At 36.0% G+C, this 19237-nt stretch overlaps 1 protein-coding gene across 1 annotated transcript in view; it reads right to left on the minus strand.

The window, feature by feature from the left end:
- Positions 1-19237, minus strand: part of GRIK2 (glutamate ionotropic receptor kainate type subunit 2) — a 533321-nt gene that overhangs the window by 226868 nt on the left and 287216 nt on the right. The window contains exon 14 of the mRNA XM_036768273.1: positions 3829-4052. Coding sequence (XP_036624168.1) covers positions 3829-4052 — 224 coding nt within the window. The remainder of the gene's footprint in view (positions 1-3828; positions 4053-19237) is intronic.

Genomic DNA, 19237 nt, shown 5'->3' on the forward strand with positions numbered 1-19237 from the left:
TCCAAAGTCTTTAAGATGAAAATACAACTGATTAGTCATAGTCCTACTTTTTAAAAATAAAATACAAGATAGCAGGCTGTGACCCAGTGTTCATTATCAGGCAAACTAAAGAGGGCAAAAATTGCATGAAGTGAAATTTTAAATTTTCATTAGTTTACAGAGGTTCTCAAAGTGTGACACAGGAACCCTTGAGGGGTCTTGCAGCCTTTAAGGGGTCCTGGAGGACAAAACTATTTGATAATATCCAAGACATTATTTGATTATGAAAATATTCCTCCCTCTTCCAACTAAATATATGTGTGACATGGGAGTCTCATCATATTACTACAATCAATCAAAATACATGTCATAGCAAGTTGAATGAAGAAGCAGATATGAGAATCTGTCTTCCATTAATCCAAACATGAAAGATATTTATAAAAATAGGCTAAAATGTCACTTGTCACAAATTTTTGATTTGGAAAGTATAGCTATTTTTTCATTATACTATATACTATTTTAACATGTGGTGGTTTTATTATTATTGTTATTTTTAAATTAATTAAGACATTTTAAAAATAAGTATCAGTTTAAATTCCTATTATGGTATTATTGATAGATATAATCTATATAAACAAAAGCCAATTTTGAGGACCGCAATAATTTTTGAGAGTGAAAGAGGATTCTAAAATCAAAAAGTTTAAGAACTGCTGCTGTGTAGATTTTTTCTAAAAGTATTTGTGTCAAGAAAAATGTTTTGCTATATCTAAGTTTTGTTGTTGCAACTACTCTCTATGCTTATCTGTGTGTTTGATACACACAGACAAATCCAGATGTGTCCAGTATCCTTATCTGCGTTCACAAGAGTATTTGGTATGGAAAATATTGCAAGAGTAGTTGAAATTTTAAGGAATTTTAAGGGGAAAAACAATTATAGGAAACACAATTTTAGACATAAAGAAATTCAAGGGTACTTCCCCATTTAAGGTAATTCAAGATTTGTGGAACGTTTTAGTTATATGATTATTCCACAGAACTAGAGATGATTGTATTACGTTGAGACCTCCCCTTAACCTTAGACATCATTGTAGATTCCTTTTAGTAGAGTCAGACCTACTCTTCTATGTCTACTAGGGTTTTCTCCACTGTTCTACATGTGACCAACACACAGAGGGTAAGTGAGTAGAGAGTATTGTTGGTGTACATTTGCCTTACTGTAAAATAGGATTGCTTATATTTCAGATCTCATTTATATTGATGAAGTTTCAGTCATTTTGATTGTTATTTAATTCATGAGATTGCCTTAGATTTAATGAATATCTTTGTTCTAAAAATATTTAGTCACTTAACATATTATAATGTATTCTCCAAATATTTGACAATGTTTGAAAATTGGAAAGCTGGTTGATTACCCTTGAATTGTGAGCTACATAGTTCTACTAACATTGTTCTGGGCAAATTACAGAAGGTGTAATCCAAAATTTCAAAACACTTACATACTAGACTCTGACTCTTCAAAGAGAAACCCAGATTGTGAACAGAATTTTTAAGTTAATTTACTCTATTTCATTGAAAGATTTTCCTCCTGAATACAAATCCAATTCTACTTGCAAGTGCAAATGGAGTTTTCATAAGGACTCGTTATTTCAGATAATGATATTAAACCATTTGGAAGGAAAAGATCTTTGCTAATGTGACTCATGGCATGTTTGACTGCAACTACTTTACTCTATTCAACATTGTCCTGTGTTTTATTTCTGGTTATTAAAAAAATTCGTAACTTGTCCATGTTCTACAACTAGAGCATAAAAATAAATTTTGCATAAAATGTATATGTAATGATATCATTCAGAGATATTTCTGCTAATAGACTATATTCATTTGGAAACAAAAATAGACTATAAATGAAATGAATAGCATCCTGGCTAATATAAACAACTAAAAGTTGTAATTATTTTGAAAGAATTATCTATGATATTTTGCTTAAGGAAATTAAGATTGGAGAAAAACCTAGTTATGATGTTAATTAATAATACAATTCAACCAGTCCTTTAAGTGGGGTGTTCATTATTAAATTATAGCTATATATAAATATATGTGTGTGTATATATATATATATATATATATATACATATATATAAAATCACTTGAGAGTATAAAAATATGGTAAATTATTTTCCTCTTCAATGAACTTTGGTAAGATTTTTTTAAGTATATAGGTTTAATCATTTATCTAAAGTGCATCTAAAGTGTATGTCATTCATATATTCAAATGCCTGTATGATAATATCCTAGCATTGCATTTGTACATTGTATTGTGAGACTAAATGAGCAATAAGGAGGAAGAATTTGGAGATATCAATGAATACGATGAATTAAGGGAGCACTAGGAGGAAAGGGTTCTAGAAAAAGCATAGACTAGTGGAATTCTTATATTTCTCTGCTGATAAAATGTAGCAAGGATAGCTCCAAACAATTAGAATTTTTAACTATGAAATTTTATGTATTGTGTGTATTATATGAGGAGAAAAAATAGTTTTAAATAATAATATATAGAAATTGAACACAGAAAATGTACTTAGGTAATACTTTTAGAAGTTAAACACTTTAACATTAGTCTAAAATACCTTGAGAATGTGGAATGCCTAAATGATTATTTAGTCAGGGTTGTTTTTCTCATTTATGATGTAACAACAGCAATTTGAGGAAATCAGGAGTATATTTCTTAAATTAGTATGCTTACATCTGAGTTTAAAGTTCTTAGAAACTGTGTTTATCATCTATTCAATTAAGGAAAAAATTGACATGATATAATAATGAATTTGAATGAATTTGAATGACAACAATGGTAGGAGGGAAGAATGAAGGAAAGCGAATTGTATATGTCTCAGTGCTATCATTGTTGTTAAAGATATCAGAGGGAACATAGCAAGATTTTTAAAATAAGGTAATGATTTATTTTACATCATTAATTATTAAAACTTTGAATTTATGATTTAAACATCTTAAATACACACTAATAAATCATTGGAAAAGAGACATATATAAAATGTCATGCTTATTTTTAGAAAGTTAAAAAACAATAACCTGGTTAGAAGTGTTTATATTTATAGCATTTTAAACTTATTCTTTCCTTTATACTAAAGTAGTATTTCTTATTTAACTGTTTCAATCTCTTTATTGGATACCATGTCAACTGAGGTGGGGTTTTGTACTAATGGGGAACTAGAAATAGTCAAGGGACACAGATAAAAATAGTTGAAGGCCTGGGTATGTTTGTGTGTATGCGAGTACATGTGCGTGTGTGTGTGTGTGTGTGTGTGTGTGTGTGTGTGTGTGTGTGTGTGTGTGAGATGTGTGTGTGGTGGGGTGGATAAGAGATCTAAGTGACTCTTATGTATCCCCAAATAGCCTTATTTCCTGGTTCATAATTAGGAATTTCCAATTGTTGGGCATGTTATGGTGAAGACCCCTTTGGTGTAGAAGTTGGAATAGATGGTTACTAAGGTTCCTTCCAACTCTCAAATTCCATAATTCTGTGACTCAACAGAAATTCTTAGAAATGGAGAAAATAATTTTGATGAATATGGATAGCTAAGAGATTCTAGTTAAAGGCTTCAAAGGCTCCTAGCAAAAATATAGCTTACAGACATAATCAGCATACTGCCTGCCTACAGAGGCAGCATAGTGCTCTTTGATCAAGGATAAGGAAGCCCTATGAATTCATCCTTTAAACATCATGAAGTACAAAGCAAAAGCAAAAGTAAAATCCATTGTGACTTTTGACAATCATTAGTGAGAAAAAGGAGGTAACAATTGCCAAAATCATCACAAAAGGGAGCATGTTACCTGGCTATGACAAAGAGCACACAACTGACACCCAAGTAAGCCAGCAGAATATACATCCAGATATCAGGGGAGAGAGGATTCAGGAAGGAGAAGACGCCTGGGTTTGTACCATTGGGTTTGCGGTACAAAATACTTATTCCAAGAGTCATAAAGGGCTTGGAAAAGTCGATGACCTTCTCTCGAACATAGGTAATAGCCAGTGGGGCAACTGCAAGGTCAGCTTTCTGTTGGCAGAAATATAAAGAGAAGAAAAATAGACTATAAGTCAACAGGAAGAAGGCAATCAAATTAGACAAAACAAAGACTTTATATTGAGATGCTTTGCCACTGTACCAACTAAACTAAAGCTTAATGCACTTTTTTCCTGAAATAAAATGCCCAATTTATTCTACTAGCTATTTCTTATGTGCTTTGAAATGAACAAAAACCCTTTTTTTCTTTGAAATTTTAGGAATTAAAAAATGGTATTTGTCAGAATTTGTCCTATCAAAATTTTTTTTTACAAATTTCTACTGTACAGGTTCATTTGGTATCAGTTGCTATTTTATCACCTCTGTAGCTCAAACTTTAAAGCATTTGTCTGATTGCTTAGCTTTTCCAATGAGAGGCAATTGCAGTTTTAAAACCATAAAGATTAGTTCATTGGGTTCAATCATTTATGCTAAAGGATGGTGATCATAATTTTTAAATTTTTCTATGTTTTTCATTCATTACAATTTTTGGTTTTATTTCTTAAATTTTTATAATTTTATAATACCAAAAAAGTTCATTGTAATTATTAAATTATTCACATTTTTAAGTTTGCTAATTCTTTATTGTTTCTTAAAAATGATGAAAAGAATCACCTTCAGAGACCACATATTTAGAGATGCAGGGCATCTCTGAGGTCATTTAGTACAACCCTTCTCATTTTAGAAATAAACAGACTCAGGGAGGTGAAATGACTTGCTTAAAGTCATGTAGGTAGTAAGCATCAGGCAGATTTGAAATCAGGTCTTTCACTTCAGAATCATTGCTCTTCGCATTCTAACATGCTGCCTTTTACATATGAGAAGCCTAGAGCCAAGAGAAATTCATTGACTTATATTATTCATGATCACCTAGCTAGGAAATAGCAGAGGTGAAATTCTAAGCCAAGTCTCTTGATTCTCAAGTCCCTAACTCTGTATTATACCATACTGCCTTTTAACTAGTGACTGAGAAAATATATTTTTAAAGATTTTAAATGGGAGTACGTACTATGCAAGTAAGTTTAAGATCACCTTTGATAGATTTCTTTCCATTTTTTTAATACTGTTCATTGTTGAGGATAACTGTGCCAATAAATAGCCCTTAGTGACTGTTGTTAACTTATTAAATAGTAGCAATATAGGTGAATAATATTATGTACTGTCCAAATCATCTATTTTAGCTTAGTTCATGTTTTCCAAATTCACATGTGCTGCCCCCTTTTGCACATGCTTTCCTAGAGAACATTACCTCACACTAAGCTCATTGTGTCAGTGGATCATAGATCTAGGGCCAGAACAGACCTCAGAGACCATCTACCCTCAACCTCCTCACTTTAAACATAAGGGAAAAAGGCAAAAGGAGGTTAAGTGACATGCCTGAAATAGAATTTGAACTTAGTTCCTCAGCCTCAATAGCTAGTGCTTTTCAATTAATAAAGTAAAATGCAATCATAATTCTAATACACAAAATGAAAGGTCCAACTAAAATAGTATCTATAAGGGAAATATTTGACAGACAACAAATAGACATAATTACTGAAAGCAAAGTGCAAATTCAAATAGAGAAAAACAATGTCAAATACTTTGGTGCACAATGCGGTAAATTGAGAAGAAAAGCAGCTAAATCAAAATGAAAAAATAAGAATTTAGCAATGTAAGGATATTAATGCATTTAATAAATGAGTTTTTGTTATGTCCTCAATTGACTAATGTTTATGATTGATGAAGACATTATATAATTTAAGAAAATAAGAAAAATAAAACCTCTCTATTTTACCTTACATTTTGACAATTAGCAGGAGTACATTTTTAAAAATGAAAACATCAGGTGTCAAGGAATAGGACCAATTGCACAAAAGTCATAAAAAATTACGCCATGGGGCAGTCCTGAAACAGAGATGAATTTTTATTTATTCAGTCCACAGGAGCATTTTCTATGAATACATTTGGACTTCATTACAGCATCTCATTATAATGCAATCTTCTGGAATGTAATAGAAATTTTACTATTTAAAAGGTGTTTGCAATGATGGTTGTACTAACTTGTCATTATGTTATCTTGTTATCAAAAGTTCTCCATTTTGGGGGCCTAGGGTATAGGGCTGGCAGGTGGCAGTCTGCAGTAGATTGATTGTTCAACAGGTCTAATTCAGGACACTGTAGATTTTAACTCAAATTTGGCTTTATCTAAAAAATGAAAATGAATTCTGTTGATTGTATTCTGGTCCCTAAGAATATTACAAAATTGGGTACTATTTGTTAGTGATTGACCAGAAATAATGAATCAAGATTCTGCAGCTAAGATGAAAAGTGAAACACATTTCTAATTCCATTCAATAAAATAAACATTTATTAAATACCAACTATGAGCAAAGCATTAAACTAAGTAGGAGAGACACAAAAACAAAAATAATTCCCAGACCTCAAAGGCAAGTGTGGGGAAGAAGAGGTATTAAATTAACTACCAAAGTGAAGGTGTACAGAGCTGTTATGTTGAATTTATTGCTGTATGCTTTTGAAACTTGGACAGTATAGCAGCGCCCTGCCAGGAAACTGAATTGTTTCCATTTGAGTTGTCTTAAGAAGATTCTGAAGATTACTTGGCAGGATAAGATACCAGAGGCTGAGGTCCTTTCTTGAACTAAACTGCCAAGCATTCAAACTCTACTACAGAGAGTGTAACTATGATGGGCTGGCCACATTGTGTGAATGCCAAACATATGCTTGCTTAAAAGACTATTTTATAGAGAACTCACACAGGGAAAATACTAACATGGTGGTACAAGGATACTCTCAATGTCTCTCTTAAGAACTCTGGAATTGATTGTGTGACATGAGAGACACTGGCACAGGACTGCCTAGCATGGTGAGCCCTCATGAGAGCAAAGCAGAATTGATGCAGTTCAAAAGAAACAGGAGATATGCAAATTTACAGAATCCACTCCAAATGTTCACAGGGACTATTTGTGCCTGACCTGTGGTAGAACATTACACACTTGCATTGGTCTGATTGGCCACAGCAACTTGACTCTACCATAGTGATGTCATTTTGGTCTGCTTTGAGAATGAAGGACAATAAAAACATGTATGTGTGTGTGTGTGTGTGTGTGTGTGTGTGTGTGTGTGTGTGTGATTTTCCCTTTTTAAACCAATTTAGATGTGAGTGAGGTCCAAGTATTGCCTGCCCCATCCGCACCATTTTCCTCTCCACTGTAAAAATTCTTCCTTTTGTGCCTCTTCTGTATGAGATAATTTTCTCCATTGTTCCTCTCCCTTCTCCTTTTTTAAGGCAATCCTTTTACATGACTATTTATTTTTTTACATCATCCCAACATAATCACTCGCTCTCCCACCTTCTTTGTACGTGGAATTCTTCTAACTGTGCTAATGATGTAAAAAAATTCTTAGGAGATATGTGTATCATCTTTCCAATATAGAAGGGTAAAAGTTTAACTTTAATAAGTCCCTTATGATTTTTCTTTCATGTTTACTTTTTTATGTTTCTCTTGAGTCTTGTATTTGAAAGTGAAATTTTCTATTCAAGAATGCTTGAACATCCTCTATTTAATTGAATATCCATTTTTCCCTTGAAGGATTATACTCAAAATTACTAGATAATTTATTATTGGTTATAATCCCTTTTGCCTTATAGAATACCAAATTCTTTAATTTATTTAATGTGTTAGCTTCTAAATCTTGTGTGATCCTGACTGTGGCTCCATGGTATTAGGATGGTTTCTCTGTTGCTTCATGAAGTATTTTTTTCCTTTGGCCTTGAAATTTGGTTATAATGTTCCTCAGGTGTGTATTTTGGGATCTCTTGGGTGGTGATCAGGGGATTCTTTCATTTCTATTTGATCCTTTGGTTCTACTATATCAGGGAAATTATCCTTGATAATATCTTGAAATAAGATGTCTAGGCTCTTACTTTGATCATAGTATTCAGGTAATCCAATAATTCTTATATTATCCTTCCTTGATCTATTTTCAAGTTCAGTTGTTTTTTTTTTCCGATGAGATTTCACATTTTCTCCTATTTTTTCATTATTTTGACTTTGGGTTTTTTCGTTTATTTGTTTCTTGATGTCTCATAAAGTTATTAACTTCAATGTGCCCAATTCTAATTTTTAAGGACATATTTTCTTCAGTGGGCTTTTCTATCTCCTTTTCCATTTGGATAATTATGTTTGCAAAGATTTATTTTCATCAGTGCATTTCATACTTCTTTTTCCATTTGGCCAATTCTGGCTTTTGGGTTTTATTTTCTGCAGTATTTCGGTGTCTCTCTTACCAATCTGTTAATTGCTTTTTCATAATTTTCTTCCTTTGCTTTCATTTCTTTAACTCTTTTTCCTCTACTATTCCTATTTGAGTTTGAAAATCAGTTTTTAGTACATCAAGGAACTCTTGTTGGGCTTATGTCTAATTCACATTTTTCTGTGTGGCTTTGTAGATATTTGACTTCATTGTCTTCTAAGTTTCTTCTAAGTCCTAAGAAAAAGACTAAGTGTCTTGATCATCTTCTCTGTCACCATAGCAGATTTTTATGGTCAGGTCCTTTTTTGTTTTGTGCTCATTTTTCCACACTATTTTTTAATTTGGACCTATAATGTTGGGTTCAGTTCATGGTGTGGGGCAGAAAGTCTTTGTTTCAAGTTTTAGGCTTTCTTGCACTGCTGTTTTCAAAGCTAGTTCTGGGGGTTTGGAGGGTTTGGTGCTTCCACGTTGTCGTGATCTAAAGAGAGAAGTGGTTACTACTCTCTTGATTTGCACTCTGGTCCTTACCCAAGAAGGGTCCTTGATCCCCTTGGGACTGCAATCAATATTCTTCCTTAGGGCCCCTGATTCCTTGAGGCTGGAAGTGATACTACCCCTCACGGCTTCCACTTCCTCTTGACAGAAATTGCTTATCACTACCATTCAAATATGACCCAGAAATGCACATCAATAATGGAGTAGCCAAAGAGGATCTCATCCTGTGTCCAGTGCTAGCACAAGGGTCCCCCATGATTTCTTTCTGACTAGTTGTCAGATCTGTTTACCATCTCTGGCTTAAGAGCTCCCAAATGACTGTTACTTCTTTAAAGATGATGTTTCATGTATGTGGGCGTCAGGTCGGCCTTCTCCCCCATGTCACAGATCTCTCTGACCTCCTATGTTGTCTCTGGCTAGACGAATGTCTCATTCTAACCTTTTTTTGGCTCTACCACTACAGAATTCAATTTGAGGCATTATTTTAAGGTTATTTACAAAGGAATGTTAGGAGAGCTCAGGTGAGTACTTTCTCTACTCCCCCATTTTGTCTCATCCCCTAGAAGTCTCCTTCTTCCTTTTTAAAAAAAATGCTTAATAACATTTCTTTTATTTCTTAAATGCAAAAGAACTGTGATCAGTTAACTTAACTGTATTGATGTAATTCAGTTACTCAAATAGTACATTAGAAGCAGTGTACAACAGCGGATAGACAGCTAGCCTCAAAACCAGGAAGTTCCACCTCTGAAACATACTAGCTTAGTGGCTCTGGACAGGTCACTTAACATCTCAATACTCTAGGCAACTCTCTATATGTTGCAGAGAAAGTAATGACCTGCATTATTAAAGACATTTTTTTTCATTTGTGAGTTCTCTATGCCAAAAAAAAAGATAGGTACAGTCTATATTGTAGATAACAAAAGATCGCTGTCCAATGGGCAGCAATTTGATATAATATTTGAGGAAATTAATTACAATAATCCTGATTTTGTGAGAAGCAAAGCCAAATAAAAGGAGACATGCAGTTTAGAACAACGGCTCAAAAGTTCTCCTTATAAAGACAATCAAAGGAGTTGGTTTCATAATGTGCCCAAGGGAAATTACAAATAGTATTTTTCAGGACAACACCTGCCATTGTTTTGAGCATAAGTAGGAAGACCATTAAGAGGATAAGTTCAACTTTTATGATATCTGGTTGGAGAGGTTGAAATACAGAAATTCTACAATAAACTTGCCTAGTATCCTCTAAAACACATACACACATAATTGATACTTGATGACCTCATTAAGACAGTGGGACCAGGGGAGGAGAGCAAATTATATGTTGGAAAAAATTTCGAGTTAGGTGTGATGAACTTAAGAGAACAATGACTTCCTAACAATTCTGAAACCTCACATTTATGTATCATGAACACTTCCTCCCAGAAGAATATCAGAAAGTTTTATGCATGGCAAGTACCAAACATCACACATGCACACACACAAATATAGACAAATTAAATTTACAGAATCTCAAAAGACAAGAAGCAACTGTTTACTGACATGGGAATCATTAAAGTTGCCTATGTACAGATAGACTACTGGCTGCAAAATCCAGTTCAATGTCACCAATTCTAAAGAATTAGAAAAATAAAGATTATTTTATTGTTATGATTTCTTGCAAAAATATTAACTCATAAAAAGCAGTTGCCACAATGGAAAGGACAAAAGAGATTAAGAAAAAAGCCAGAGGGTGGAGCCAAGATAGAGGCTGGAAAGCAAGGACTTGCATGAGCTCCCCTGCCAGGTCCCTCCAAATACCTATAAAAAATGGCTCTGAACAAATTCTAGAACTGAAGAACCCCAAAATAGCAGAGGGATGCAGGGCTCCACCCGAGGGCAGCCTGGATGGTTGCAGGGTAAGGTCTATCGTGCACAGAGCTGGCAACAGAGCAGAACTCAGCGTGGGCTGCGCCTCAACCAACCAGATTGGGAGCCGGGCAGAACAGGCCCTAGTGCCCTGAATCAGAGAGCTGTGGCAGTTACCAGACTTCTCAACCCACAAACACCAAAGACAACAGAGGAAGTTAGTGGGAAAAGCTGTGGGGGACAGAGTGAAAGGAGTTCATGGTTTTGGCTACTGCCCCAGGGGCAGTAGAGGTGGGGCAGCTCTGAGGACAGAACTACAGCTGCAGTTGCTTCCTGCTCCAGGCCCACCTGGTGGGAGGAATTAAGTGGCGGATCAGAGCAGGAGTGCAGAGCAGGAGTGCAGAGTCGTGGTCCAGGTTGGCGGTTCTTGGGGAGGAGCAATGCTGGAGTGGCAGAGCTTGCTGTGTAGAAATAGCTCTGAAAAAACCAGCACAACCCCTCAAGCTTCGAACAAAGCACTCTCTACTCTACAAGCAGTCATACCCTGACAAAAAAACTCAAGGATCAAGTAGTAGACTGGGAACATGGCCAGGTAGCGAAAATGGAGTCAGATTCAGACTCAGACTTTGGAATCTTTCTTTGGTGACAAAGAAGACCAAAACATACAGACAGAAGAAGTCAACAAAGTCAAAGAGCCTACATCAAAAGCCTCCAAGAAAAACATGAACTGGTCTCAGGTCATGGAAGAGCTCAAAAAGGATTTAGAAAAGCAAGTTAGAGAAGTAGAGGAAAAATTGGGAAAAGAAATGAGAGTGATGCAAGAAAACCATGAAAAACAAGTCAATGACTTGGTAAAGGAGACCCAAAAGACGACTGAAGAAAACAACACCTTAAAAAATAGACTAACTCAAATAGCAAAAGAGCTCCAAAAAGCCAATGAGGAGAAGAATGTCTTGAAAGGCAGAATTTGCCAAATGGAAAAGGAGGTCCAAAAGACCACTGAAGAAAATACTACCTTCAAAATGAGATTGGAGAAAGTGAAAGTTAGTGACTTTATGAGAAATCAAGATATTATAAAACAGAACCAAAGGACTGAAAAAATGGAAGCCAATGTGAAATATCTCATTGGAAAAACCACTGACCTGGAAAATAGATCCAGGAGAGATAATTTAAAAATTATTGGACTACCTGAAAGCCATGATCAAAAAAAGAGCCTTGATATCATCTTTGAAGAAATTATCAAGGAGAACTTCCCTGATATTCTAGAACCAGAAGGTAAAATAGAAATTGAAATAATCCACCGGTCACCTTCTGAAAAAGATCCCAAACAGAAAACTCCTAGGAATATTGTTGTCAAATTCCAGAGATCCCAGATCAAGGAGAAAATACTGCAAGCAGCCAGAAAGAAACAATTTGAGTATTGTGGAAACACAATCAGGATAACTCAAGATCTAGCAGCTTCTACATTAAGGGATCGAAGGACTTGGAATATGATATTCCACAGGTTAATGGAGCTAGGATTAAAACCAAGAATCACCTACCCAGCAAAACTGAGTATCATGCTCCAAGGAAAAATATGGACTTTAAATAAAATAGAGGACGTTCAAGCTTTCTCAGTGAGAAGACCAGAGCTGAATAGAAAATTTGACTTTCAAACACAAGAATCAAGAGAAGCATGAAAAGGTGAACAAGAAAGAGAAATCACAAGGGACTTACTAAAGTTGAACTGTTTCGTTTACATTCCTACATGGAAAGATGATGTGTATAATTCATGAGACCTCAGTGTTAGGGTAGCTGAAGGGAATATATATATATATATATATAGACAGAAGGCCCAGGGTGAGTTGCAAATGAAGGGATGATATCTAAAAAAATAAAATCAAATTAAGGGATGAGAGAGGAATATATGGAGATAGGGAGAAAGGGAGAGATAGAATGGGGTAAATTATCTCACATAAAAGTGGCAAGAAATACCAGTTCTGTTGGGAGGGAAGAGGGGGCAGGTGAGGGGGAATGAGTGAATCTTGCTCTCATTGGATTTGACCTGAGGAGGGAATAACATACACACTCAATTGGGTATCTTACCCCACAGGAAAGAAGGAGGAAGGAGATTAAAAAAGGGGGACAATAGAAAGGAGGGCAGATGGGGTAAGAGGTAATCAAAACCAAACACTTTTGAAAAGGGACAGGGTAAAAGGAGAAAATTGGATACAGGGGGATAGGATAGGAAGGAGCAAAATATAGTCTTTCACAACATGAGTATTGTGGAAGGGTTTTGCATAATGATACACATGTGGCCTATGTTGAATTGCTTGCCTTCTTAAGGACGGTGGATGGGGAGGTAAGAGGGGAGAGAATTTGCAACTCAAAGTTTTAAAAGAAGATGCTCAAAAAAAAAGTTTTTGCGTGCAGCTAGGAACTAACATATACAGGCAACAGGGCATATAAATTTATCTTGCCCTACAAGAAAGTAAGGGAAAAGGGGATGAGGGGTGGGGTGACAGAAGGGAGGGCTGACTGGGGAGCAGGGCAATCAAAATATATGCCATCTTGGAGTGGGGAGTGGGTAGAAAGGGGGAGAAAATTTGTAATTCAAACTCTTGCGAAAATCAGTGCTGAAAACTAAAAACATTAAATAAATTAAATTAAAACAAAAAAAAGTGCAAATAATGAAAGAGAAACAAAAAAAAAGAAAAAAGCCAGCAAAATCTTTCTCCCTATATGTGGTGAGAAATGGCAGCCAAAGACACAGTGTTTTAGAATACAAACTCATTTATAAAACTCTTGGAAAGAGAATGGCAGCATATTTTTTTCTTTTTAAAATAGTTTTGTTTTTCTAAACCTAACATTAATATGAACATTTACATATACAAAGAACCAAAAAATAAATTCGATATGAAACAGTAAATCTTTACTGTATACAGCTTGTATTTTAAAATATAAAATAAATTTAACTTACTAGTTTCAAAGTTATCCTGTGTATTCTATTGAATTTAATTTTGTCTTCTGTGCGTTTGTAGAAATGTATCAAATGACATTTTCTCTCTCTACATTTTTTCCTTCCTTCCTTTTTTCCTAGATTCCTTTCCTCGCTCTTTCCTTTCTTTTTGTTTTCTGGAACCTCTATCACTATACCCTTGCCCATTTCCTCTTTCCCTCACAAGAAACCCCTCTTTCTAACAAATAGGCATCATTGGGCAAAAAAAAATCACACATTGGCCACATACAAAAATGTATGGCTTCTCTGTACTTCTAGTTCACCACTTCTCTAACAGGAGATAAGTAGTATGTTTCATTATCAGTCCTCTAAAGTCATGGTTTATCATTGCATTTGTCACAGTTAAGTCTTTCCAAAGTTTTTCTTTGTAGTGTTGTAGTCATTATATATACTGACACTGCTTATTTTATTTTTCATAAGTTCATATATGTTTTCCCAAGTTAATCTGTCCCTTTTCATTATTTCTACTGGCACAATCATATTCCATTATATTCATTGCTATAATTTGTTCATTCATTCTGCAATTGACAGGTACCCCCTTAGTTTCTTGTTTTTTGGATAACAATGTAATATGCAATTATTATTGGTGCATATATGAGTTCTTTCCCCCTTTATTTGATCTCTTTGAGGAACAGGCCTTCTAGTAGCCTTGCTAGGTCAAACATTATACACAGATTGGTAGTTTTGGGTGTAGAATTCCCAATTGCTTTCCAAAATGGTTAGGCCAATTCACAGCTCCACTAATGGTACAGTAGTGTGTCTAACAACCACGTCATCCCCAGCAATTATTTTCCATTTTTTCCTACTATGCTAATTTGGTAGGTACTCAATAGAACCTCAGAGTTGTTTTAATTTATGTTGTTCATTATTTGTGATTTGGAGTCTTTATATATGGTCATTGATATCTAATATTGCTTCCCTCAAGAGCTGTCAGTTGGCCATTTACACTAGAATGGGGTAGGGGAGAAACAGACAAACAGACAGATACAGACGGACAGAGAAACAAAGGGAGAGAGAGAAAGATCCGTGTGTATTTATATTTATATTTCAATCAGTTCCCAACAAATTTTGGATATCAGATCTCTACCAGGGAAACTTGCTGTAAAGATTTTTCTCCCAGTTGACTGTTTCTCTTCTAATTTGAATTATATTGATCCTACTTGTGCAGAAACTTTATAATTCACTATAATCGAAATGCTCTAATCTCCTTTTATCCTATATGTCCCTTATTTGGTCAAAAACTAAATGACATATAAGGTTAATTCTAGCCATTAATCTATGATTCTATAATTTGAAATGTGACTTCCATAAAACATTATTCTGAGGCTTTAATGTGGTATGAAAATGACTTAGTTTTTAAGGCTCCCTTAGCAAGTTTTGGCAGCTTTTTCACTGCTAAAAAGGTTTTAATTATTGTCCTAGTAATGGATTAAGTCTGATATCATACCCCCTCTTTTGAATCTCTCTCCTAAAAAAAAAACTCAACCTAACTACTATAAATATATAGAGGCTCATCTTATCAGATCAGGCCCCACATAATGAATTTCTATCCATAATAGAAAAACAATCTCCTTCCTTGCTTTTTTTGATTTGTATGTGATGTGACATTTTACAAAATGACAGCAGATTATAAGCAGCATTGTCTCATCAAACAGAAAACAAATTTACAGAAAACTTGTTTTGAGACCCAAATAAGTAAGCTATATCATCTCAAGAGCATTAAGACATATAACTAGCATGAAAACAAGTAGAAATACAAAAGAAGTTAAAGTAGTTAAGTCAAGAATGATTAGACCAAACAAACAAACACAGAATAAATCTATGCCAGAGACAGCATAAACAAGTTCCAAAAGAATGCAGAAAAAAATCAGGGCAACATGTCTATTCCTCCAAAAGATCAAGAAATCAAGAGTACACTAATAAGAACCAATATACATGCCCACAATGTCATCTTTATAAAATCATTAGAAGAATGATCTACAGGGGCGGAGCCAAGATGGCGGCTGGTAAGCACGGACTAGAGTGAGCTCCGTACCCGAGTCCCTCCAAAAACCTATAAAAATGGCTCTGAACCAATTCTAGAACGGCAGAACCCACAGAACAGCAGAGGGAAGCAGGGCTCCAGCCCAGGACAGCCCGGATAGTCTCTGGATGAGCTCTATTCCACACGGAGCTGGGAGCTGGGAACGGAGTGGAGCAGAGCCCAGCCTGAGCGGCGTGGACGATCCAGTCCAGAAGCCGGGCGGAGGGGGCCCTAGCGCCCTGAATACGTGAGCAGTTACCAGACCCCTCGACCCACAAACACCAAAGACTGCGGAGAAGGTTAGTGGGAAAAGCTGCAGGAGTGGAAGGAGTTCGCGGTTCGGCTTCCAGCCCCGGGGGCAGCGGAGGTGGGGCAGCTACAGCTGTTGTTACTTCCGGCTCCAGGCCCACCTGGTGGGGGGAATTAAGTGGCGGATCACAGCAGGGGTGCACAGCCTGCCGAAGATCTGAGCCCAGTCTGGACTGGGGGTCCTTGGGGAAGGAGGAGTGCGGCTCTGACAGAGCTGGCACCTCCCCCCCAAACGTAGAACATAGAACTCTGTAATCTACAAGCAGTCATACCCCACTGAAAAACTCAAGGGTCAAGTTAGTTGGTTGGGAATATGGCCAGGACGCGAAAACGCGCCCAGATCCAGTCTCAGACTTTGGATTCTTTCTTTGGTGACAAAGAAGACCAAAACATACAGCCTAAAGAAGACAGCAAAGTCATAGAGCCTACAACCAAAGCCTCCAAGAAAAACATGAACTGGCCCCAGACCATAGAAGAACTCAAAAAGGATTTGGAAAAGCAAGTTAGAGAAGTAGAGGAAAAATTGGGAAGAGAAATGAGAAGGATGCGAGAAAACCATGAAAAACAAGTCAATGACTTGCTAAAGGAGACCCAAAAAATACTGAAAAATACACTGAAGAAAACAACACCTTACAAAATAGACTAACTCAAATGGCAAAAGAGCTCCAAAAAGCCAATGAGGAGAAGAATTCCTTGAAAGGCAGAATTAGCCAAATGGAAAAGGAGGTCCAAAAGACCACTGAAGAAAATATTACTTTAAAAATTAGATTGGAGCAAGTGGAAGCTAGTGACTTTATGAGAAATCAGGATATTATAAAACAGAACCAGAGGAATGAAAAAATGGAAGACAATGTGAAATATCTCCTTGGAAAAACCACTGACCTGGAAAATAGATCCAGGAGAGAGAATTTAAAAATTATTGGACTACCTGAAAGCCATGATCAAAAAAAGAGCCTAGATACCATCTTTCAGGAAATTATCAAGGAGAACTGCCCTGACATTCTAGAGCGACAGGGCAAAATAGAAATTGAAAGAATCCATCGATCGCCTCCGCAAATAGATCCCAAAAAGAAATCTCCTAGGAATATTGTCACCAAATTCCAGAGCTCCCAGATCAAGGAGAAAATACTGCAAGCAGCCAGAAAGAAACAATTTGAATATTGTGGAAACCCAATCAGAATACCCAAGATCTGGCAGCTTCTACATTAAGAGATCGAAGGGCTTGGAATGCGATATTCCGGAGGTCAATGGAGCTAGGATTAAAACCTAGAATCACCTACCCAGCAAAACTAAGTATCATGTTCCAAGGCAAAATATGGACTTTCAATAAAATGGAGGACTTTCAAGCTTTCTCAGTGAAAAGACCAGAACTGAATAGAAAATTTGACTTTCAAACACAAGAATCAAGAGAAGCATGAAAAGGTAATCAAGAAACGGAAATTGCAAGGGACTTACTAAAGTTGAACTGTTTTGTTTACATTCCTACATGGAAAGATGATGAGTATGATTCATGAGACCTCAGTATTAGGGTAGTTGAAGGGAATATGCATATATATATATGCATATATATATGTTTATGTATATATATAAGTGAATGTGTATGTATGCATGTATCTATGTGTATATGTATGTATGTGTATATATATATATATATGTAAAAGAGAGAGAGCAGACACAGGGTGAGTTGAGGATGAAGGGAAGATAGCTAAAAGAAATAAAATGAAATTAAGGGATGAGAGAGTAACTTACTGAGAGAGGGAGATAGGGAGAGATAGAATGGGGTGGATTATCTCCCATAAAGGTGGCAAGAGGAAGCAGTTCTAGGAGAGGAGGGGAGTGGGCAGGTGAGGGGGGAATGAGTGAACCTTGCTCTCATCAGATTTGGCCTGAGGGGGAATACCATACATACTCAGTTGGGTATATTACCCCACAGGAAAGAAGAGGGAGGAAGATAAAAAAAAAAATAAAAGGCAGGGGGATGATGGAGTGGAGGGCAGATGGGGGTGGAGGTAATCAAAACAAACACTTTGGAAAGGGAACAGGGTCAAGGAAGAAAATTCAATAAAGCGGGATGGGTTGGGAAGGAGCAAAATGTAGTTAGCCTTTCACAACATGAATACTGTGGAAGGGTTATACATAATAATACATGTGTGGCCTAGGTGGAATTGCTCAACTTCTTAGGGAGGGTGGGTGGGAAGGGAAGAGGGAAGGGAATTTGGAACTCAAAGTTTTAAAATCAGATGTTCAAAAACAAAAAAACTTTTTGTATGCAACTAAAAAATAAGATACACAGGCAATGGGGCGTAGAAATTTATCTTGCCCTACAAGAAAGGAAGGGAAAAGGGGATGAGAGGGGAGGGGGGTGATAGAGGGGAGGGCTGACTGGGGAACAGGACAACCAGAATATACGCCATCTTGGAGTGGGGGGGGAGGGCAGAAATGGGGAGAAAATTTGTAATCCAAACTGTTGTGAAAATCAATACTGAAAACCAAATATGTTAAATAAATAAATTGCATTAAAAAAAAAAAAAGAAGAATGATCTACATAAACAATGAAGATATCAGTAATGAAAATATGAGAAAGAAATAGATCTCACCAAGTCCCAAAACAATACAGGTCTTGTGAGATTCATGTTAATGCAACTAAGTTTACCCAACAATTTGCCACAGAAAAAATCCAAGATGAAAACTGTCTGTTTTCTGGCACTATATGTACCACAGATGCAGGTAAAAAATTAGTTGAATCCAGAATTAAATCAAAAGAAGACTGGATTTGGGTTGCATACAGAAAATCATACAATGCTTTCAATTATCCCAAGCTGCTCCCTTGGGAAAACAACTAGATTATGTCCACTGTTTTTATAAAAAATGAGAAATAATAATAACATTATAGAGTATCTATTTTGTGTCAGGTGTTGTTCTAAGCACTTTACAAATATTATCTCATTTGATCCTCACAACCCTGGGAGGTAGGTACTTATCCACATTTTACAGTTAAGGAAACAGGTGAACAGATTTAGGGACTTGATCAAGGTCAGTATTGTACCTGAGGTAAAATTTGAAATCAGGTTTTCTTGACCCCAGGCCAAGCATTCTATCCACTGTGACCCCTAACTGCCTCTATTAACATTGATACAAAATTATTGATGTTTTATGATTTTTTTCCTCTATGACTATCATTTGCATTTTTCCAACTATTAAAAAGCCATCTTTTGGTTTTATTTTTATGCAATCTGCGAACTCTTTCAA

This window comes from Trichosurus vulpecula, chromosome 7 (genome assembly GCF_011100635.1).
Source record: "Trichosurus vulpecula isolate mTriVul1 chromosome 7, mTriVul1.pri, whole genome shotgun sequence".
NCBI lineage: Eukaryota > Metazoa > Chordata > Mammalia > Diprotodontia > Phalangeridae > Trichosurus > Trichosurus vulpecula.